We start from the raw sequence: 23855 nt of genomic DNA, 5'->3' as shown, positions 1-23855 counted from the left end.
TAATACAGAAGATCAGGATGGACAGAGCGAGTGTGGTCATGGTGACCCCCTGGTGGCCCAGAAGGGCATGGTTTCCTATCTTGATGCAATTGAAACAAGAGGAACCCTTTCACCTTCCCATCCTACCAACAATACTCCACCAAGGAGAAATACTACACCCACATCCGAACAACTGGGCACTAACAGCATGGAAACTGAAAGGATCAGGCTGAGCAAGCTAGGGTTATCCTATGCTACAATCACAACAGTGCTGGCTTCAAAAAAGAATTCAACACACATTAAATATGCAAAATCATGGGAAGTTTTCAAAAAATGGTGTGAGGAAAAAGGCCATAACCCTGTCATGACTTCATAATTCACCCTTCTAGAATTTCTCCAATCAGGAATGGACCGAGGGTTAAGCCTCTACACACTAAAAGGGCAAATAACGGCTATATCTTCATACACCAGTAATCAATGGGCTTCTAACCAGCTTATCAAAAAATTCCTTCAGGGTCTAAAAAAGCTCAGGCCCATTATCAGACCTGAAATACCTCCATGGGATTTGTCCTTGGTTCTCAAGGCTCTGATGGAAAGTCCTTTCGAACCACTCGAAGAGGCATCACTTAAATTTCTATGTCTAAAAACGGTTTTCTTGCTAGCCATTACTTCAGCAAGGCGAATAAGTGAGTTACATGCACTTTCCATAAAAACTTCAAAAATGACGTTCTTTCCAGACAAAGTGGTACTGAAAACAGCGGACGGATTCTTGCCTAAAGTTTCCACCAGATTTCACCAGTGTCAAGATTTAGTTTTGCCTACGTTTCACTCTGAACCAAAAAATCAACAAGAGGAGAAACTACACACCCTGGACGTAGTCAGATGCCTCTGTACTTACCTGGATAAAGTGGCAACCTTCAGAAAAACAGACTATCTGTTACAATTGGAGGCAGTAATGCAGGAAACAGAGCTTCCAAAAGTACTATTGCTAGTTGGATAAAACAATGCATTCAGACGTCTTACTCATTGCAGACAACACCTGGGCCAGCACCAAGAGCACACTCTACTAGAGGGATGGCAGCATCCTGGGCACTCAGAGCCCAGGTATCCGCAGAAGAAATCTGCAGAGCTGCGACCTGGTCTTCATTCTGTACATTTTCAAAGCATTATAGGTTTGATACCTACTCCAAAGAGCTGGCCAGTTTCGGTCACTCAATTTTGGATGCGGCTACTTCCATTAAATAATTCTGCATTTACGTTTGGGAGTATGGTTTTTATTTCATTTAAGCACTGCGTATCTTGACAGCGCTATATAAATAAATGATGATGATGATGATGATTTTCCCACCCTGCATATAAGCTTGTTAAGTCCCTTTGTTTGCCCACTGCCATGTGAAAGGAACAGGAAAACAGAAAATCATATCATACTTACCGAGATTTTCGTTTCCTGGACTGTAACATGGCAATGGGCAGGGGCTTCCCTCCCATGGGTATTTTTACTCAGTCATTAAGAATGGGCGCCAATGCGAGGGGGAGTCCCTTTTATTACATCATTTCCTGTACCTTCCTCACAGCAGGGGGGATTAACCCTTTGTGTGCCCACTGCCATGTTACAGTCCAGGAAACAAAAATCTCGGTAAGTATGATATGATTTTCTGTTATAGTTCATATAAACAAGCTGCTGTGGAGCAATGGCGGAAATTGAAAAACGGCTATATGGCACAGGTTAACGAATGGATAACAGATAACACCATGAGACAGACAGCTTATTTACTATCTGCTGTGTAACTTGAGCCTTTTCTCCTTTGAATGGCTGCCCCCATTGCTATACAGCAGCTTATTTATATAAACAATAGTAGTGTTTGTTAAGCAAATACAGCAGTCTTACCAGTGCAGGGCAACACTGCATTATATTTTCATTACTTTAAAACACTTTTATTTTTTGACGTTACTGTTCCTTTAAAAATATTCCAGTTTGGTAAGATTCTTTTATAGGCCACTTAATATGATATAAACTGTTGGTCAAGTATTTATTGTGATGGTAAAGTTTTCCTTTAAAACTGTTGTAGAGGGATAGTGACTCTTTTCAATGCATTGATGTTTGTATTGGTATATGGAATAGGGAGTTTTTGAAATCTTATTACAGTTTGTAATAACAATCCATTTAATAAAAGTATTTATGAGGTAAGACACGTATGTGCTTCTTAGATATTAAATTCCACACAACTGCAGCTTTACTTTAGTCATATGAATTCACGCAACAGCAGCAGGTTTAGCAAAGTTTGACATACACATTTTATTTGTTCATACTTCATTGTAGGTGTCAAGAACTTGATATATTAGCTGTATGGGAGGGTGGCATCACTAAAAATAAATGTGAATATCTGTAGTTTTCCAAAATAAATAGACATGACAGTCTCCAGCACTGATACGGAAAATGGTTTTGTTGGTAGATGAGACCAGTAAAAACCTCTCCAGAAGATGGTACTGAACATAAAGCTGTTATTGCTGCAAAGGGGGGGGGCTCTACAATATTTTAAAGTGTAAGGATGCAAAACTGATGTGAACAGCTTATTGCAGTTTCTTTTTAAAGGGGTAATGTTTAATTAAATTCTAGTATGATGTAGATAGTGATATTTTAGACAATTCACAACTGGTCTTCATTTTTCATTGTGTTTTTTTTTTTAAACTATTCAGCATCTATCTGGATGTTAGGGTCCAATTTACCCTGGCAACCTGGCCATGGTTAAAAAGATAAGTAATAAAAAGAAACAATAATAAAGTAATGAAACTGTAGCCTCACAGAGCAACAGGTTTTTCTTTTGGTTGCTAGGGTCAGTAACTCTAACAACCAGATAGCATTTTAAATTGCAAACAGGATGGGAGCAGAAGAGAGTGGCAACTTATTCAAAAACTATAAAAATAAAGACCAAATAAAAGGTTGCTAAGAATAGGACAATCTATAACATACCAAAAGTTAACTAAAAAATGCCCCTTTAACATGAATTGATTTTCAATGCTTACAAATATAATTTAAAAGTAGGATTTGTTATTCAATAACAAGCTGAAAGTAGGCACAGGCGTGTACTTTTGCTAGGCTCTGTATACAGCATGAATAGAAAATTTACCAGCGCACAGTTTGCCTTTAAAAATAATTACAATAAAATGAGGTGTTAGTAGCACACTTTGGCCAAAATATGTAAGCTCACGTGCCACGTCAAGGCGCTGCATTGTACGTGAGTTTTACACTACCCATTAGCATTATAAGTAGGGATGCACCCTATTCAGGTTTCAGTTTGGGATTCGGACTTTTTCAGCAGGATTCGGCCAAATCCTTCTGCCAGGCCAAACCGAATCCTAATTTGCAAATGCAAATTAGGGGTGTGGAGGGCAATAACATGATTTTGTGTCACAAAACAAGGAATAAAAAACGGTTTCCCCTTTATACCCCTAATTTGCATATGCGGATTTGGGTTCTGTAATCTTTCACAAAGGATTCGGGGGGTTCGGCCGAATCTAAAATAGTGGATTTGGTGCATCCCTAATTATAAGTATGTAGTGCATTTAAAATCAAGTCCCCTGGCAGACAATGTGAATGAGTAATAAGACCATGATGCACTTGGAGCTTTTTAGCCCCAGCCAATTAACATACATCTATAAATAATTCCCTGTTTTAAGGCTGAATGGCAGCTATTGGCAATATTTGGCTACAATTTGTACACGAAACACCAGGGCTGGATTTACATAGCGACGCCCCTAGGCCCACTGCTGTTCGTCGCCTCTGTCCACTCCCATTTATTTGTGCAAATTTTCATCATCAGGACTGGAGCAATGGGGATTGAGGCACGGGAAATTTAAAAAATGATTGTTATCTCCGGGTGTTTTCAAACCAATGTGGCTGTGGTTGTGCCACCCCCTAAAATCCTGCCACCCTAGGCCCTGGCCTTGGTGGCCTTTCTGCACATCCGGCCCTGCGAAACACAGAAAGAAATCGCCAGCGCTCGATCTAACTCACGCTGTGGTGTTGACCAGCTGCTATTAACACCATTGTGCCATCGCTCGGTCTAACCCACATTCTGGAGTTGAGCAGCTGCTATAAACAATAAAAAGCCATTATTTGTACACAAAGAGTAAGAGAAAATTTGCCAGCGCACAGTTTGCCTTTAAAAATAATTACAAAAAAATGAGGTGTTTTTTTGGCCACAATATGTAAGCTCATATACAGCACATTAGCTATTATTCCATAGGGAACTGGTAAAGAGTCCCATATTATTGAAAAATGTCCTACATTGAGATGGTAAGTTTTCAGGCAAAGGGTGAGGGCCATAAATGTGTCATGCCTGTGTCTCATGTTTAATGTGTCATAGCTGAGAAACAATACAAATATGATGCAGACACGGCTCTTATCCATCATTTAAAATGCTTTTATTGTAACTTACATGTCATGGTGTTTTCAATTTTCCTCTCAATTCCAATTATAGGAAAAAACATTGCTGGGGAAGCTCTGTAGTTGTTTAAATTGATTTGAGGATATTTACTGTATAATACAGTACAGCAGGAAGACACAGGCATAGACAATTAACAGGGCTATCCAATTGCATGACCATAGACAATGATCAGCTCATATTACTTTATATATAAATAATTTAACCTTGACACCATATAGCCTTTTACAGTTCAGTCTGAATAGAATGATTTTTGAGACATGTTTTAATCCCAATTTAATATTCAGTTTATTTTTGTCACCTTCAAATTTTTAGGTTTAGCTGTAGTACAGGTATGGGTATCTATTTCCTGGAATGCTTGAGACCTGGGGTTTTCTGTATAAGGGATCTATTTGTAATTTTGATCACCGTACCTTAAATAACCCTAATAGGATTGTTTTGCTTCCAATATGAATTCATGAAGCTTAGTTACAAGGTATTGTTTTATTATTAAAGAGAAAAGGGAAATATTTTTTAAATATTAGAATTATTTGATATAAATGGAGTCTATGGTAGATGGCCTTCCTACAATTTGTAGCTTTCCAGACAACGGATCCTATATCTGTAAGGGCAATGATTCACAGTGCTATTTATTGCCTGAGATTTGTCACTGCTACAAAACACCAGAAATCCCCCTGCCATAGACAATATGGAGAATTGTCTGCAAAAACTCACTCAAGATCAAATATGCATGCAAAGGAATTTTTTCTTCACTTTTGTTTGTTTATATCAAATTCATATGGGATTAGACTGTCCATATATTACAAATGAAAATTTTATATAAGGCAAAAGGAGCCCCCTATAAGATATATTGGACCTAACTGCCAATGACAAACAACTCCTGAATGAAGACAGAATGAAGAGAAACAGATGCCGAGAGAGGAATAGTGAAGATAAACTTGGTTATTTCAGAAATAGTACCGAATTTTTAATTAATTGTATTTAGAAAGTTTCTTATTTCAGTTTGATGAAGCTTATATTACATTTTCATTTTTGCGATAGTTCCCCTTTAATATATACCTAGTGCAATATATAAATACCAGCATTTTACAATTTTTTGAGTCTCAAAAGGTCTTTTTCTATACAAAGTATAAAAGAATACACGTTTAGATGTGACCTTCTTCCAGTCCAGTCTTCAAATGCCACAAGCTTCTAATTTTAAAAAGTATCATAAAAATGACTAATTCCGTCTATAAACCTTGTCTCCATGTGGGAACAGCCCTAGAAAACAAAAAATTATTAGATTTAGACCTAGTAAAGACAAAAAAAATACATTTACACAAATATTCTTAACATTTTTACATTTCTAAAACTCAAAAATGGCTTCATTTGAAATCATGTTTTTTGGCAGGGATGTACTCAAATCTCCCCGATTTTTTTTTATCAAGTCAGCCCCCTAACTGTAGGCAAAATCTTGGTAAAACATGGGTTTTAAGATTACATTTGAGAGGGTGCATGTTGGGCTGAGGAAGGTAGACAATTACAATTTAATTGGCATGTTTTTTTCCATTTGTCAAAGATATTATTCTGATCCAAGAACTCAATATTGGTGGTAGTGACTAGGACTATGAAGATTTTCATTCATCCAGGTCATGGTATATCTAGTATAGGTCAATCAAAAACAATTGGACTTGCTGAGTAATCAATGAAGACGTTTCACTACTCATTCGAGCAGCTTCTTCAGTTCAACTGACTGGTGTGGGAAATTCTCGGCATATAAACTCTTCCACTAATCCAATCACAATGGCACATTGTAACTCTTCAAAGAGGTGACATTTGAAAATTCACAGGTGTAGATTCTGTGTAGTTACTGTGATAGGATTATCCAATGTGTCATGCAACTCCTAGAAAGAGATGTTAATTGTGAGAGTTGCATGAATGGATGTGTGAAGTGTTCTGAATCCGCCAGGGTACAGATGTTAGAACAGCATTGTATGTAGCAGACAGGTGGTGTCGAAGGCCCCCGCCTCTGTTCAGGGATGGTTTCTCCACCTTGACATGAATCGCCTCTTTCACGTCTCGTTCAAACCAGCGGTCTTCTTTATCCAAGATTTGGACCTTGCTGTCTTCAAAGGAGTGTCCCTTGTCTTTTAGGTGTAGAAAGACAGCCGAGTCTTGCCCTGTAGAGTTCTCCCTCCTATGCTGAGCCGTTCGCTTGGTGAGCAGTTGTTTTGTCTCCCCAATGTATCAAATCAGTGCAGTCCTCACTACACTGGACTCTGTAGTGAACTTTGCAACAATCCCACAATGTATTTTGATCATGTGTATGGATACATATAGCAACACCACACAAATTAACCAGGTGGTGCCAATTTGTTAGGCACCCACGAACAAATTTAATCACTTTCTATCTCCTTACCTCCCAATCATATTTCTTCATTTTCCAGGGATCTATTGCACCAGCATATTTTTTTTTCCAGTGGATCCTTGCGCTGATCCAGGACTGGAACAGTAACAGTATACTACATTTTTCTGACTTTACTGTTCATGTACTGGCACAAGGGATTCCTGAAAACATGAAAAACCTGCTGGCACACTGAAATGAAAAGTACCCCTAGTTGGTGCTCCTTATTTATAAAAACACACTGGCCCTGGGTATGTTCCAAGTCAACACACTGGGGCATATTTATGAAAGATCGAATTTCGAATTCATGCAAGTTTTTTTTTTAATAAATTCGAATATACTCAAAATTTGATTGGGGGTTATTTAATAAGAAAAATCCAATATCTAAAACACGTGAATTTTACCAATTCGAAAAAACTCAAATCGAATTCGACTTAACTCAATTCGAGTTTTTTCTCCGAAAAAATCTTGATTTGTCAGGAAGGCTAGTAATATGTCCAAATTGGTCCCTGGACCTCTCCCATTGACCTCCTCTGATGAAGCGCCCAATGGCGCGAAACGCATCAGGAGGGAGTGGCTAACACAAGTTATGCAGACAGGGAGGAGACACAGCCATGTGGTGTATTATGCTATGAAATTGTTTATTGATATATTTGTTTATATATTGTGGTGAATTTGAACAATTAAATGCTCTGATGTGAGATTCTGTGCATGTATATATTTTTTTACTTATACATGAACTCTGCAGGTTTTTGGTGGCGAACAGCCGAATTTGAATTTTTAAAGGTCCAGAATGTGATAAATCTCAAAATTGGAATTAAAATTCGAATAGAGTTTGGATAATTTACAATTTGAATTTGAGAGTTTTAACCATCAAAATAAATAGAAAATTTGAACAAATCTGCCCCCGAGTGTGCGCTTAGTGGTTAGATTCCAATCTGTTAGGCATCGCCCAGTGAATCTGGCTTTCCTTGTTCTTAACAGATGCAACTATATTGACTGGAGTAGAAGTCTTGTGTATATTGTAAATATGTAAATAATTCGGCTAAATGTAAATAATTCGGCTAAATACCAAAACATATCTAAACTCTTATTCGCATATTAAAATGTGCAAAGAATAAAAGAGAATCTGCCAACACAAATTTCCATTTTTATTTGTTTGAAGCTTTAGGGTAAGGTCACACTGGGAGATTCGAGGAGATTTAGTCACTCAGTGACTAATCTTTGGGGTGACTAATCTCCCCGAACGGCTTCCCCGTCTTCTGCCTGCTAGAATGAGAAATCGCTTGCCGCATGGCACTCGCGGCACTTCTTTTCCGAAGTTGCCTCTCAAGGAAACTTTGGGCGACTTCAGAAAACGAAGTGCCATGTAGCAGGTGATTTCTCATTCTAGCAGGTGGAAGACATGGGGAAGCCGTTCGGGGAGATTACTCGCCCCAAAGGAGAGGCGATTAGTCTCTGGGTGACTAAATCTCCCTGAATCTCCAGGTATGACCTTACCTTTACAGTCACATGACTTTTTAGGTTTTGTATTTTGTTTGTAATTACAAGATTTGGATTGAACCGCACAAAAAGTGCTGGTTGTCAGCCAAATCCTAAAGAGAATACTAGATTCGGTGTGTCCCTAAAAATGATAAAGATTTCAATCATTCGTATTTATGACGATAGGTAAAAACTATAAACCTAGCCATTTGCCTTACCGGTGAGGAATGTGCTGTAATGGAGCTGATCCACTTGGTCCAATCTCTTTGCACCTCTCCTCCCATCCCTTAGTGAGTTTACACAGCCTGGAAGGATCTCGCTCAACATGAACCTGGACCTATTATTGGAAGAAAACAGTGGTAGGTAAATGGAGACAATTCAGCTATTTTAACTTACAAACTCTTAAAAGGAGTCAACAGAACTTTGGATACGAGACATTTTTTTTACTCACGTATATTACAGAAGAAAAATACTGCTACTTGCTCAACAGACATTACCTTTTCTTTTAACTTGGCCAGTCTTCTCTCCTTTTCAGCTTCAGATTTTTCCTTTGCTCTTCTCTCTTGAGCTTTTTCCTCAAGTTTTTTCAGATCCTAAAATTAAAAACATTATATGGTTCCTTTTAATACGTCATTTAAATTTACAGTTTAAAAAGCAACAATAGAATCATCAGAAGGGGCAGTGAGTAAGTACTGGCATTTCAATATGGAATGAAATGTTTTGGCACTTGCTGAATGCAGACGAAGCCTCATAGTTTGAGAAACACTGCTACAAATAAATGCTACAAGTTTCTTGCACATCCAAATTTACACAAGACAGAGTGAAATGTTAAAGGGGTTGTTCACCTTCCAACACTTTTTTCAGTTCAGTTGTTTTCATATAGTTCATCAGAAATGAAGAGTTTTTTCAGTTACTTTCTATTTGTGATTGTTTTTCTAATATTGATGTTTAAAGTTTCATTTTCACTCTCTTATGCCTTTCTGAAGTATATCTGGGAGGATGGGGGGGGGGTCGCCAACCCTGTAAACTGTTCTAAATTGATACATTTAGTTGATACATTTCTTACTTTGTCCCTGCTGAGCAGAATCCCTGAGTTTTATTAAAGGCAGTTGTTAGAATTGATACAATAGTTGCTAATACTCCAGAGATGCTGCTGAGAAATGTGTCAACTAACGTAGCAAATTGTGACAGTTCATGATCTGCACTGAATTACTGAGCTGCCAGACTCAAACACCAGAGACAGGGACATTCAAAGCTTCAATTTTGAAAAAAAGGTTAAAAATAAAACATGGAAAATAACTGAATGTTTTTTTTATTTCTGATAAAACACCCCTTTTAAAACCAATAAAATACAAATACCCTTGGTTACAGAGTGTCACGATACATATGTAGGTAAAGACTGATACACATTTAAATGTAGACCCTCTATTTAGCATGCAAATATAGAGAATACACACTCTAGTCTTTGGCATCACTCACCCTGTCTTGGAATCTACATATTTCAAACACTGCCATTCTCCTTCTCTCTTCTTGTTCTGCCTCCTCTCGCATCTGTTTTTCCAACCACAAAAACTCCTCCTTCTCTTTCCTAAATCGTGTGTGCTCTTCTACTAAAAGCTTGACTTCAAGCTGGCGCTGGCGCTCCTTTCTCTGTTTCTTGAGCTGCTCCTCTTCCTCTTCTAATCTGGTTTGTATTTGTGCAGCTGCATCTATCTCCTTCTGTCTCTTCCAAGCCTCCAACTCCTGTTGCTTCTTGCGTTTCTCCTCCTCCGTCTTCTGTTTTTGGGATTCTTCTTGTTTCTGCTGATTAAACTCCTTAACCTCCTTTGTTTTGATTTGAAGCTTTGATATCTCCTTTTCCAGCTGTTTTTTGGTCTTCCATGCATGAATAGCCTGAAGAAAGGAGTAGGAATGACCTTTAGGGCTTTAGCACATGGGCAGATTCGGGGAGATTTAGTCGTCTGGTGACTAATCGCCTCTTCTTCAGGGCAACAATCTCCCCGAACTGCCGAAGTTGCCTCACAAGGAAACTTCGGACGACTTCGGAAATTGAAGCGCCGCAACTGCATTGGCGCAAGCGATTTTCATTTTAGCAGGCGGAAGGAAGGGAGAAGGCAGTTCGGGGAGATTGTCGCCCAAAGAAGAGGCGATTAGTCGCCAGGCAACTAAATCTCCTCTAATCTGCCCGGGTGCTAAAGCCCTTATGCAATCAGACATTTCTGCATACAATAGGATATTTCAACTCTTCGTACATAAATTAGCATATTACAGTATTTATAAGGGCCTGTTTCAGCTTTAGGTTTCACAGGTAAGGACTCTGTTATCTATAAATGTTTGTGACCTGAGGTCTTTCCATTTTTTTAACCAATTAAAAAAAAAAAAAAGGATTGTTCTGCAACCAACATACATTTTTGTTAGCATAGCTGGCAAACATTTAATCATTAAAAAAATTGTATGGCTCTGTAAAATGTCACTCATGTATTTCTGAGCTTTCTTGGGTATTGGGTTTCTGGATTTTCGGTAAAACATATAAACACAGACCATTCTGGACAGTGAACTTAATTTCTCTGTATCATTATATAAAAAGCAACGGAAGCTGTCACAGTGCTTTCTCGAGTTAAGTAAAGTTACATAATTAAGAGGTATATGCCACGTATACATAATTAAGAGGTATATGCCACTTATATAACAAAATATATATATGCAGATAGATGTGAGCAGAGATTTTAATATTCTCTTCTGGAATGGCACTTGTAAGTAAAAATACTAAGATTTTTGAGTAAATCATTTAATTTCAAATACACGGCATACAAGCTACATTTGACCTCAACTAAAAATACAAATTTTATTAAAAGCTGCACTAATTGTTTCAGTTAAATGTGATCCACTGCATGTACTCTAAATACTCTTAGGCAGGCCCGGATTTGTGGCGAGGCCACAAAGGCCCAGGCCTATGGCAAATAACTTGCTAAGGAGCACTGGTGACGTGCAGCTCCCCAATGCTCCGGTGTGTACGATTGTGCGGCGGCGGGCACTAGGACTACATGGTTGCACCACCAGCGGGCGCTAGGACCGTGCGGCATAGGGGCGCCTGTGATCCAAAACCGGCCCTGCTTTTAGGGGATTATTTATTAAACTCCAAATGGCAAAAACACGAAAATGTGTTTTTTTACTATAAAATCCAAATTTTTAGTGGAAAAAAACCCCACAAATATTTTGGGATTTATTATACCGAGGATGGAAAAAGTCAGAATCTGAAAGTCTGGAATCTCACACCTGCCAAGGTTGTGTATAAATCTGTGGGAGAAGTTCCGACAATATCCTGATCTGCGCTGGGTTTCATGCAATAATCCGAAAATATTGTGGTTTTTCGGGTGGAAAATGCGAAAAATTTGTACAATTGTTTTTTTTAATGTTCTTTTTCAGGGTTTTTTCCCCACACAGGAAATTTTCAGGAAAATGTATTGATACATAAGGGGGAAAAATCCGTGTGGATTTGGTCGGAGTATTTTTCAGAAAATAATGAGATAAATTCAGACTTTAATAAATGGGCCTTATACTCTTAAAGGAAAACTATACCCCCCAAACAATGTAGGTCTCTATAAAAAGATATTGCATAGAACGGCTCATATGTAAAATCCTGCTTCATGTAAATAAACCATTTTCATAATAATATACTTTTCTAGTAGTATGTGCCATTGGGTAATCCTAAATAGAAAATTGCCATTTTAAAAAATAAGGGCCACCCCCTGGGATTGTAGGATTCACTGTACTCACATACCAACAAACCATACATGTTAGGTCACATGAGCCAATTAACAGTCAGAGTTCCGCCTTTTGCTTCCCCACTTCTTCCTGTTACAGTTAGAGTTGTAGTATTTCTGGTCAGGTGATCTCTGAGGCAGCACACAGACCATCACGAAATGGTGGCTCAAGGCAAGAGATGTAAAAGGGCAAGATTTACTTAAATATATATTCCAGTTTGGTAAGATTCTTTAATATGCCAGTTAATATAATATGAACTATCTGTTGCTTAAGTGTTCATTTTGGGGGTATAGTTTTCCTTTAATCTTACTTGAAGAACAGCATAAAAGCAAAAGGCTGTCAAATGTTTACCTCTATATATAATAAGTCACTAAGGGGTTTATTTAGTCCAAATGTCAAAAACTTGATAAAATCGAGTTGTTTTTTACTATAAAATTACTATTTTTAGTGGGAAAAACCCCCACATTTAACGGGTTTTATTATACACCGAGGCTGCTAAAAGTCAGAATCTGGAAATACTACATCTCCAAGCTGTCAGGGTCCAGTAGAAGTCAATGGCAAAGGTCCCATTTCAAATTTGAACATATTGTGGTCTGTGCTGAGTTTCGGCCAAAAATCAAAAAAAAAATCTGGGTTTTCCCATCGTTTTCACAAAAAAAAAAAAAAAAAATCGAGCTTTTCAGGCATAAACCCAAAAAATTTGGGTTTATTAGCAAAAAACTAAATGTTTCAAGTTTTTTTCCTGAACTGACATTATCGAGTTTTCTCAATGATAAATAAGGTCAAATCGTCGATTCTAGTTTGGTTGCACTTTTTTTACTTAAAAAAATCAGAAAAATTAGGATTTTGATAAATAACCCCCTAATTTTGCCCAGGTAACAAAGTAAGCCAGCAATAACTTCATAGCATTTTTCAAGAAATAAAGCAAATGCAAAATGTATATTCTGCTTTTAATATTCCTAAAGTAAAAAATTAAGATATTTAAGCACACTATATTACTCTACGGTCAGTCTTTTATTCCAATACACATTTGTCAGTGGCTGGCGTATGTTTTCAGTTCAAGTTCCAGTTGGAGGGCCAAGCTTTAGGCTAAGGGCACACTAGGCGATAGCGCCGCGATTTGACTCGCGGCGACTTTTCGCCGCGACTTTTAATCCGCAATCGCTGGGGAAACTTTGGCGCTGGCGTCTATGGGGAATCGCGACAAATCGCCAGCGTAAAAACACACGCGGCGATCTTTTTTCTATTGTCGCTCGAAATCGCCTAGCGAGGCGCTGGCGTCTATGGGGAATCGCGACAAATCGCCAGCGTAAAAACACACGCGGCGATCTTTTTTCTATTGTCGCTCGAAATCGCCTAGCGAGGCGATTTCGAGCGACAATAGAAAAAAGATCGCCGCGTGTGTTTTTACGCTCGCGATTCCCCATAGACGCCAGCGCAAAAGTTTCCCCAGCGATTGCGGATTAAAAGTCGCGGCGAAAAGTCGCCGCGAGTCAAATCGCTGCGCTATCACCTAGTGTGGCCTTACCCTTAGTGAGGGACCTGCTTAGCTAATAATAAGGCTACAGATTTGGGAAAACATTTGTATATTAGTAATTCAGCCATAGTTACAAAAATATCTAGGAATGCAAATCCTTTTCACCCAATCTTACCCAGAGTGAACTCAAGCTGGCCTTGCAATTGTGTCTAGGAAAGAATTCTCCTAAAATGTTACCCCAAGGCTGAGCTCAATCCTGCTATTACTCCAGTTCACCCAGTGGGAGGGCAGCTCCATAGTGTTGGAACCACTACCTTACATACATGTTTACTTAAAATGTACAGTATTTACTCTGTTTTTTATCTCACCTCTTTCTTTTTCTCCTCCAAAAAGAGAAATTCCTGATACCAGGTCTCATGCTGTTGAACATCCTCTCTTGTCCTGCTAGGCAAATAAGCCAAGGCCTCCTCTAGATAAGCAGCCTTGCCCTTGTGCTTTGTCCACACCTTGAGAAAACTCTGGTGGTCAAATTCATCCCACCCTCCTAGACGCCCCCCTGTCTGCTGCAGAAACCTTTCAAATTCCACCACTTCTTCTGGTAGTTGACGTGATGTCATTTTCTCTGCTGGTGTTTTACCACTTGGTGCTCTGAAGGTCTTCTCTGGTGCTGTACTTAATGATGCCTCGATTTTTTTCTCCAGTACATTCAGCTCGTTGCTTGTAGTTTTCTCCTCTTTCAAAAGCTCTTCATAGCTAAACAAGGATATGCAATCGGTAAAATAAAGGCAATCATATCTATCATAATGTGTATGAGTGAACAGGTGAACAATGTGGGCAGTTTCAGTCTGGGTCTCAGGTGTGAACAGTACAGGCCTTTAGGGTGTGAACAATAGAGGTGTCACAGGTGTAAACAATTCAGGGGATTACAGTCTAAATTTGAGGTTTAAACAATGCAGGGCCCTTTAATCTCTGTAGTGATACCTTTTAAAGATTTCACATGGTAAACAGACACAGCAGGCAGACTTTCATGAGGGGGCCACACAAGGGTGGGCCAGTTGGAGAGCCCTGCACTACATCATACTAAAGGTGATCAGCCCCTTTAAGATATATTACAATATGTGTGTATTTTGACCCTCACATGACACTAACACCATAATAACGGATAACCAGCCAATATCTAGGCAGTTCAAATGGCCAAAAGCTTTTCAAGCACTTTAAGGTAATACCCAGAGTGGATCTAATGTTTGTAAGGCTCCATGGTGTAAATCCTGATATTACAAGAAGGTTCATAATGATAGGCTGCACCATTGAGTATTGCAATGGTTACTGGCGCCATAGCATTTCCACAGTGACAAAAATTGTCATAAGAGAAACTATGCCTGTAGTTTTTACAAGACAGAGTCCCAGCTCATAACTGTTGTCCAGCTACCAAGCCAAGGCACAATGTCAAGCATTTTTGTTCCTCAGCTTCTTCCAGCATACTATAAAACATAAATGTGTAATTAAACACAGACAACAGATGTTGAGACAGGAAGGAATAATACACAAATGGGTGGCAGAAAACAATATATTCTTGATGTAAATACACTGGATCCTACTAGAATCTACTTACGTTACTCGCTGTTCTTCTTTAAAAGTACAGATAGCATTGTCTACTTCTTCCATCATAACTCTAAGCTTCTCGACAACTGCCAGATGTAGAAGAAAAGTGAATGTTAATATTTAAGTGTCTATTTCAAGTCATGTGCATCACATTAGAATGACCCATAAAACAATATATACATAGTTTTATGCATAACAATACTTTGCCAGCTTTAATTTTAGAAGCATGGGATAAACATAGGGAGAATCCGGTTCTGAAATATGCCCGACCCATTGTTCTATTTTGAAAATAACCTGCCACTTATGAGGCCTACCAGCTAAAACGCTGAACAAGGAGTATGTAATATACTGTAGAAACTATAATTACTGCTATTATTATATCTGAACAAATATACTCGGCTAGTTTCAGAAGTGGTGAAATTTGCAGCAAAGATACTATTAAGAAGTTCATTTACTTTATGTACTAGTGACCCATCTCAATATTTGCCAGCAAAAATAAATGCTGTTTTTGTAAAGCATTGGGGAAGAGTCAAGGAGCATAACTAAAGACATATACGTACAAATCTCTTTTAGCAGTAGACTCTATTTAAAGGGTAGTTCACCTTTGAGTTAACATTTAGTATGATGTAGAGAGAGATATTCCGAGACAATTTGCAATAGTTTTTTATTTTTTATTATTTGTGGTTTTGGAGTTATTTAGCATTTTATTCTGCAGCTCTCCAGTTTGAGCAATCTGGTTGTTGGGGTACTAATTACCTAGGGTTAGATGGGGTCAGTGACCCCCATTTGCAAGTTGGAAAGAGTCAGAAGAAGAAGGCAAATAATTCAAAAACTATAAAAAAAAGATATAATGAAGGCTAACTGAAAAGTTGCTTAGAATTAGTCATTCTGTAACATACTGAGGGGCAGATTTATCAAAGGTCGAGGTGAATTTTCGAATGAAAAAAATTAGAATTTCAAGCTATTTTTGTGTACTTCGACTAAGGAATAGTCCAAATTCAATTTGAAAAAAAATTAGAAAAATTCGAATATCGACATTTATCATATACGGTCTCTTTAAAAATTCGACTTTGGCCATTCGCCATCTAAAACCTGCCGAATTGCTGTTTTAGCCTATGGGGGACCTCCTAGAACCTGTTTGGAGTCAATAGGTGGATTTTGAAAAATCAAAGTTTTTTTGCGGAAAAAATCGAATAGCATTCGATCGAATGCGATATTCATTTGATTCGAATTTGGCCAAATACAGACCTATTCGATCAAAAAAAAAAAAAACTTTGGCTTAATTTCGGTTGGTCTTTTTGAATTCGAATTTAGAAGTTTTCTCAATTAGAAATTCGACCCTTGATAAATATGCCCCTAAAAGTTAAGTTAAAGGTAAACCATCCCTTTAACTAGGAACAGACTCAAAACCTAAAGCACATGTGTTGTTGTTTTTATAATATATATCCAACTCTTAGGGGCAAATTTACTTATGGTCGGATATCGAGGGTTAATTAACCCTAGATATTCGACTGTCGAAGTTAAATCCTTCGAATATCGAAGTCGAAGGATTTACCACAATTCGTTCGGTCGAACGATTAAATCCTTCGAATCATTCGATTCGAAGGATTTTAATCCATCGATCGAATGATTTTTCTTCGACCAAAAAAAGAAAGCAAAGCCTATGGGGACCTTCCCCATAGGCTAACATTGACTTCGGTAGGTTTTAGGTGGCGAACTAGGGGGTCGAAGTTTTTTCTTAAAGAGACAGTACTTCGACTATCGAATGGTCGAATAGTCGAACGATTTTTAGTTTGAATCGTTCGAGTCAAAGTAGCCCATTCGATGGTTGAAGTAGCCCAAAAAAAACATTCTTATCCATTCCTCAATTGTACCTTGAAATCTCACCTACATTTGATTACATTTAGAACTTCTGTCAAAAATCATATTAGGTCATTTCATCAATGACAAAATTAAACTATTTTTATATGACTCTTGTTCATGGTTTGCTAGAAACTTGCGACTATGATGGTTTGATGGTTTCCAGTGACATATGATGGGGCTGCTGGTTTTAAACTATAGGTGGCCATACACAGTCACACAATATCATAAAAAAGAAAGCTTTGTACAATTGATTTATGCTGGCCTGACAACTAATAAACATGTACTAAGAATATCTATCAGTCTGGGGATTGGACAGGTTTGAAAAATTGTACCATGTGCTGCAACCTTACTGAGGGCAGCCTCTAGTATAGACACTTTGCAAAAGGTTTTCATTTTTTATTATTTGTGCTTTTTGAGTTATTTATCTTTTTATTCAGCATCTCTCCAGTTAACAGTTTCAGCAATGTGGTTGCTATGGTTCAAAATACAATAGTAACCATGCACTGATTTGAATAAGAGACTCAAATATGAATAGGAGAGGGCGTGAATAGAATGATGAATAATAAAAAGTAGCAATATCAATACATTTGTAGCCTTAGAGAGCATTTGGAAAGAGCCAGAAGAAAAAGGCAAATAATTCTAAAACTATTAAAACATAAATAATGAAGACCAATTGAAAAGATGCATAGAATTGGCAATTCTATAACATACTAAAAGTGAATTTAAAGTTGAACCACCTCTTTAAAACTTGCATGTTCTTTTACTATACAGATCCTGTTCAAATGAGAAATATTATCCGTTAGATAAACCCACAAATTCACATTAGCATTTGCACAAAAGAATTGAAAACAGAATAATTAGGCTAATAATAATGATCTATACATGGTTAAAATGAAGCCTGCATTGCACATCCCGGGCAATAAACTTACATTCTGGAGTTGGTTTCACATCTTTAAGCTGCCGCTGCAGTCTTTTAACATGATTATGAATTTTTGAAAGCTGCTGTTCCGTCTTAAGTTCTGTTAAACATAAAGAATGCGTTTCTATCAGTAATTATACAAGGCTTTAAACAAATGTAAACAAATTATCAAATATAACATTTGGTTGTACAGTGTACCTTTTTAAGGTCTGAAGAAAAAGCAAGCAAAGCCTCAGCTCCGTTGTATGTATAAAAAGATGCAGAAAAAGCAACGTGTAGCTTGTGCTGTGCCTATTGTATGGGAGTCCAGTGTAGAACTACAAAACAAGTTTTGAGTTTGCAGAATATGTCTTCTGTTTGACACTGAGGTGCTACACCTAGACTGATACTATGGTGTGTTAATGTAGTCTGAATCAGCACACATCAAGTGATGGTGAACTGCCAGTAGCTTGAATACTTTTCAATAAACTGAGCATCTTGGTACAATACTATGACCCCCCCCCCCTTTGAGCAAGAATCATGTGTTACAGGTATGAATGGATATGGGGCCAATTGCCTAACCCTGGGGGTAATGCTTTACTAGAACGTGTCATGTTGCTGACATTCAGCTGGATAATTATATTTACATGCAGCTTCCTTTAAAGGACAAGGAAAGTCTAAAATAGAATAAGGCTAGAAATGCTGTATTTTGTATACTAAATATAAGCATGAACTTACTGCACCACAAGCCTAATCAAACAAATGATTTATGCTTTCAACGTTGGCCACAGGGGGCTGTCATCTTGTAACTTTGTTAAACATCTTTGCCTGACCCTGACCCTGCACATGCTCAGTGTGGTCTGTGCTGCTTAGGGATCATCATAAACAAAGCTGCTTGAGTTCTGCATGGCTGGGAAGTAAGGCGGGGGCTCCCCCTGCTGTTCATAAGTATGATTGATTCCCTGCTCAGCAGTTAGGGACTATCTGACAATTCCTATCCACAGCAGTAAATGAAGGGAGAATTTCACTGCATGCAGTCAGCTTTCTTATAAAAACAGTACACATTTTTTAATTAAAGTATACTGGAGATAGGTTTCTTTTTCATTAAAGAAAGTAAAAATGGGATTTTATTTTTTTGACTTTCCTTGTCCTATAAAATGTATCCCTTGCAAATAAGTCAGGTCTCCATTTATTACTTATAATGTCCTTTATATGTTGCCTATCCTTGTTGTGGCAATGCCCTGTAGTAATGTGTGGCCTCACACTCCATCGCTACACCTCACCCCTAAAACACATTCTAGTACTCTGGTTTAAAAGGAATAGATCAAGATTATATATAAATATAAACCCCCCAAAAAAGTGCTGTTTCATAGCAGCCTTTATATAAATCTGGGTCTCCTAGGAAATGCTGCTTAAATCATTCAAAACAAATACATGTAATCTTTTTAAAGGGGTTTCACACTCTCTTTCAGTTCAGTTGCTTTTGGAATGTTCACCAGAACTTGCTTTTCATACTTTTTGAACATTTTCCAGAAGCTAAAAGTTTTAATGTTCCTGTCTCTGGTGTTTGAGTCTGGCAGCTCAGTTCGGTTGTTAAAGGATTGTTCATCAGAAATAAAAACATTTTTCAGTTACTTTCCTTGTTTTACTTTTGACTATTTTTCCAAAATTGAAGGTTAGAGAGGTTGTTCACTTCCAAAACTTTTTTCAATTCAGTTGTTTTCAGATTGTTCCCCAGAAAAGAATGTTTTTTTTTCAATTACTTTCCATTATTTATCTTTTACTGTTTTTCCAAAATCTAAGTTTAAAGTTGAATGTTTGTCTCTGGTGTTTGAGTCTGGCAGCTCAGTAATTCAGGTGCAGATTCTGAACTGTTACAACTTTTTACATTTACAAGATACATTTCTCAGAAGCATCTCTGGAGTATTAGCAACTATTGTATCAATTCTAACAGCTGCCTTTAATGAAACTCAAGGATCCTGCTCAGCAGGGACAAAGATAAGAAATGTATTCAGTTTAGAACAGTTTACAGGGTCGGCGACCCCCCTCTCAGAGCAGCTTCAGAAGGTGAAAAATTACACTTCAATATTAGAAAACGGTCACACATAGCAAATAGAGAGTCAATGGTAAAAGTCTTTATTTCTGGAGATCTATCTGAAAACAACTAGTTGTTTGAAGGTGAACAACCCCCTTCAAAGTTGAATGTTCCTGTCTCTGGTGTTTGAGTCTGGCAGCTCAGTAATCCAGGGCAGATTATGAACTGTTACAAATTGCTACATTTCTCAGCAGCATCTGTGAAATATTAGCAACTATTGTATCAATTCCAATGGCAGGGCCAAAGATAAGAAATGTATCAACTAATGTAAAAATTTATAACAGTTTCAGAATCGGTGACCTCTCTCCCAGAGCTGCTTCAGAAAAACATATGAAGATGAATGAATCTTTAAACTTTGATATTCCAAAAATGGTAACAATTACAAAATAGAAAGCCATTGAAGCATGTCTTTATTTCGGACGATCTATCCAAAAAAGAAAAACTGAAATGAAAACATGTTAGAAGGTGAACAACCTCTTTAATTTCATATGTGTTTAATTAAAGATAAATCCTTTACTTTCTGTTCTCCTGCTGCACGCCAATTTTTGCTCGTATTCTTCAAGGGCGCTGTACTCTGCCCGAAAATCATTCTTCTTACTGTACAGATTCCCATTTTTGTCTTTTTCTAAATTTGCAATCCTAAAAAGAGAAAGCATTAATGTTCAACAGTATTTACAACCACAGCTGATAGGTCAGACTGGGATCATTAGCTGACAAGAAACCAAATGAACGGACACATTCACACTACAATCTGAAAAAAATGTAGGAGCATTTATAAAACAAAATTGCATAAAAGAAAATAATGATATTAATTCTGACTGCAAATGTTCCCACTAATCAATAAATCCTAATAGCGACAAAAACCTTGAGACAAGCATGCATTTTGTCGCAAAATAACGGTTGTGTGATTTTCAACAACTCTGCCCCTTATTCTTAGCTCCACAAATATTGCTAGACAAAGGCTCTAACCATGTAAACATGTAAATATGGCTTATGTATGGTGGGTGTTCAGCAACATATGGACACATGAAAATTAATAAACGGTGATTTAAAGGAAGCTCTAAAAATGCTGTGCATCCTATGATCCAAGTGTGTATAAAACCAGATGCATATAAGGGTCATTCTGTCCCTCTCAATTCATTTTCTACTGTTGTTCCATGATCTCTGCTCTAATACTTTCTTTTCTTGTTTTATCTCACTTGTCTTATTCTTTTTAGAGACTTTTCTCCATTAATTTCCTCTTAACTTTCACCTTTTCCTACTTTCATTTATTTTACTCGTTCCCTTATCCCCCTTGTATCCTTACTTCCATCCTTACTTCCTTTTCTCTAGACATTTTGCCCCCCTTTCTTTGAAATATCCCCCTTTTTCTCCCCCCTTGTATCACTAGACCGTTCTCTCAGGATTTCCCCATGAGAGAGAGAGACATTAAGAAGGCATTTCTTCCAGAATAAATGCACCCTATGTTTAATATTAGTTAAATTAATTAAGCTTATCATGAACATACTTTTTGCCTGCCGTTTAAAAATGTTTTTTAACATTGACATCAACGATATACTTTGACAGTATATATAGTCTCTGTTTCACTATATTAGCATTGATTGAAACTGCATTTTATCTGTATAATATATGTACATTTTCTTACAGGTCACCCTCTGCACAGTATGGATTTACTCACTGGTGGTCATTTATCAACACTGGGCAAATTTGCCCATGGGCAGTAACCCGTGGCAACCAATCAGATTGCTGCATTCATTGTTCTCCTTGCAGGCTTTAAAAAGCTAATCGCTGATTGTTTGCTATAGGTAACTGCCCGTGGGCAAATTTGTTCAGTATTGATAAATGAGCCCCATTGACTCCTAAATGTTAGAATCAGAATAAAGCATGGTATGTCAAACAACTATTTTGTTTGCATTATTTGTTAGCTGTTTTCATGATGGGCTCACTTATGTGGAGCTCTCACCTCCCCAAATCACACTTTTGTAGTGCCAGGTGCTGTCCTGCGAGACCCACTCCTGTCACTGGGTCAAATCAATATCCAGAAAAATGCCAACAGCACACTGAGTCTGGTTGTAGTAGTGTTCAAAGATGAAAATGTTTTAAGCCCATATGCAAGAAGGCAACGTTTCGAGCCTACCAGGCCCTTTATCAAGCCCTGTGACCTTAAAGGTGGCCATACGCCAAACGAGCGGATCTCTCTTCGATATTCCCACCTTGAGGTGAGCAATATCGGGCTGATCCGATCGTGGGCCCTAGGGCCCAATGATCGGATCCTAACGAACGGGAGGTAGGATCGCATCAACGAACAGATGCGGCCGCGATCCGACGGGATATTTAGTCCCATCTGATCGAGATCTTGCCGACCTTTGGGCAGATCTTGATCGGGGAAGCCGTCGGCGGGCCCCCATACACGGGCCAATAGGCTGCCGACTCGGTCTGTCTGCAGCTTTTATCGGCCCGTGTATGACCACCTTTACACCACACAGAAGCCTTTTAAAGTGAGGAAGGGGGAAGCCTTCTTGCATATGGGCTTAATACATTTTCATCTTTGAACACTACTACAACCAGACTCAGTGTGCTGCTATCATTTTTCTAGATATATTCATGATGTCTCCCTTGTGCTCTTAATAAGCTAGTTAGGAAATTTCTTAACCCCAGTCATGATCACAATACCAGACCCCAGTTGATTAGAGGTGCTTAAAGAGAAGTAAGAGACAAGTGTAGTCTAAATCTCAACTAATAAAAGAAAAATGCTGTGGAATGTTCAAGCAATTTATCTAACCTATAAACCAGAGGAGGTTATACTTACTGGCCTTTGTACTTTTCTAATTCACGGAAATACTCGGCTTTTTTCGCCTGATCAGCCTTTATCTTCCAGGTTTGAGTAGGAAAGTTTCTCTCCCCACCAACGTGGCTAAAACTGCTTTCATTCTGTTAGAATAAAAATATGATTACGCCTCAGATCCAGCATTTACTGCACTGCTGCCCATGCACACGACTGGCTAAATACTGCTGTTCCATTGGACGAGACAGGAAATAAAGAGGTGCTGCAGCTTCCCCTTTAACTCTGCCCATCATGCACCTGCTGCTGCTCATATCCATAATCCATGAGATCCCCAGCTCATATACAAGTCGGTATATGATTAAATCAACGAAACTGACCCGAGGCTCGTATAGTCAGTCTTACACCAATGAAATGTATCCGTGTTATTGACTGGGGAAAAAACACCAGCGCACAAACCCAGTTCTCTGCTCTACCCGGTGCATAGCAGTTGCACAGCGCTGTTTTGCTTGTGTAGCGCTAACCCCACTAGAGTCCAGATTTAATTGTTCCGTACCTGTACCGCGGATTCCTCACATTCTGTCTCACACAAGCCCGTTGCTAAGGCAGCCATATTGTTGTCTAACCGGCGTAACCCAGTCCGCCAGGCATCTCACGGAACACAGCCGTGGGAGGAGCTGTGAAATAGGGAGGAGTCTGGGGAGGAGTGTGGGAGGGTATTTAGGACTGGAGGGAAGGCGCGCGCGGAGGGAAAAGCTTTAGAGTAACGCTATAGAGAAGAGAGGAGAAAGTGTCTCTCTTTCTTTCTCTCTCTCTCTCTCTCTCTCTCTCCCTCCCCGTTTTCCCATCCTTCCTTCATCACTTTTTTTCTATTTCTTTCTTTTATTTCCTTCTTTTTTATCCGTATTAGTAACCCATTCATTACTCTGTGGCCGGCATTAGGCTCCTCCTCCTTGTGCTCCAACTTCAGTGAATTCAGCACAATTCACATTCACCTTTAAGTTAACATTAAGTATAAATCCCATTCCTAGCAACTTTGCAACTGGTTTTCATTCAGGCTTTCAAATGTCAACTCACCCCAGCA

The 23855-nt window shown here is 38.4% G+C and overlaps 1 protein-coding gene across 1 annotated transcript; it reads right to left on the bottom strand.

The window, feature by feature from the left end:
* Positions 1-5374: 5374 nt before the first annotated feature.
* ccdc112.L (coiled-coil domain containing 112 L homeolog) lies at positions 5375-23483 on the bottom strand. Its single transcript, XM_018264313.2, has 10 exons — positions 23328-23483; positions 22799-22920; positions 20507-20628; positions 17926-18015; positions 15144-15219; positions 13900-14284; positions 9769-10182; positions 8787-8882; positions 8508-8626; positions 5375-5684 (listed from the first exon to the last, which is right to left on the bottom strand). Exons 1-10 carry the CDS (start codon positions 23382-23384, stop codon positions 5654-5656), a joined length of 1512 nt encoding a protein of 503 aa, XP_018119802.1. The 5' UTR covers positions 23385-23483; the 3' UTR covers positions 5375-5653.
* Positions 23484-23855: the final 372 nt, after the last annotated feature.

Source organism: Xenopus laevis, chromosome 1L (assembly GCF_017654675.1).
Source record: "Xenopus laevis strain J_2021 chromosome 1L, Xenopus_laevis_v10.1, whole genome shotgun sequence".
NCBI lineage: Eukaryota > Metazoa > Chordata > Amphibia > Anura > Pipidae > Xenopus > Xenopus laevis.
Note: the sequence above shows the minus strand (reverse complement) of the source record. Positions and strands in the feature narration are given on the sequence as shown.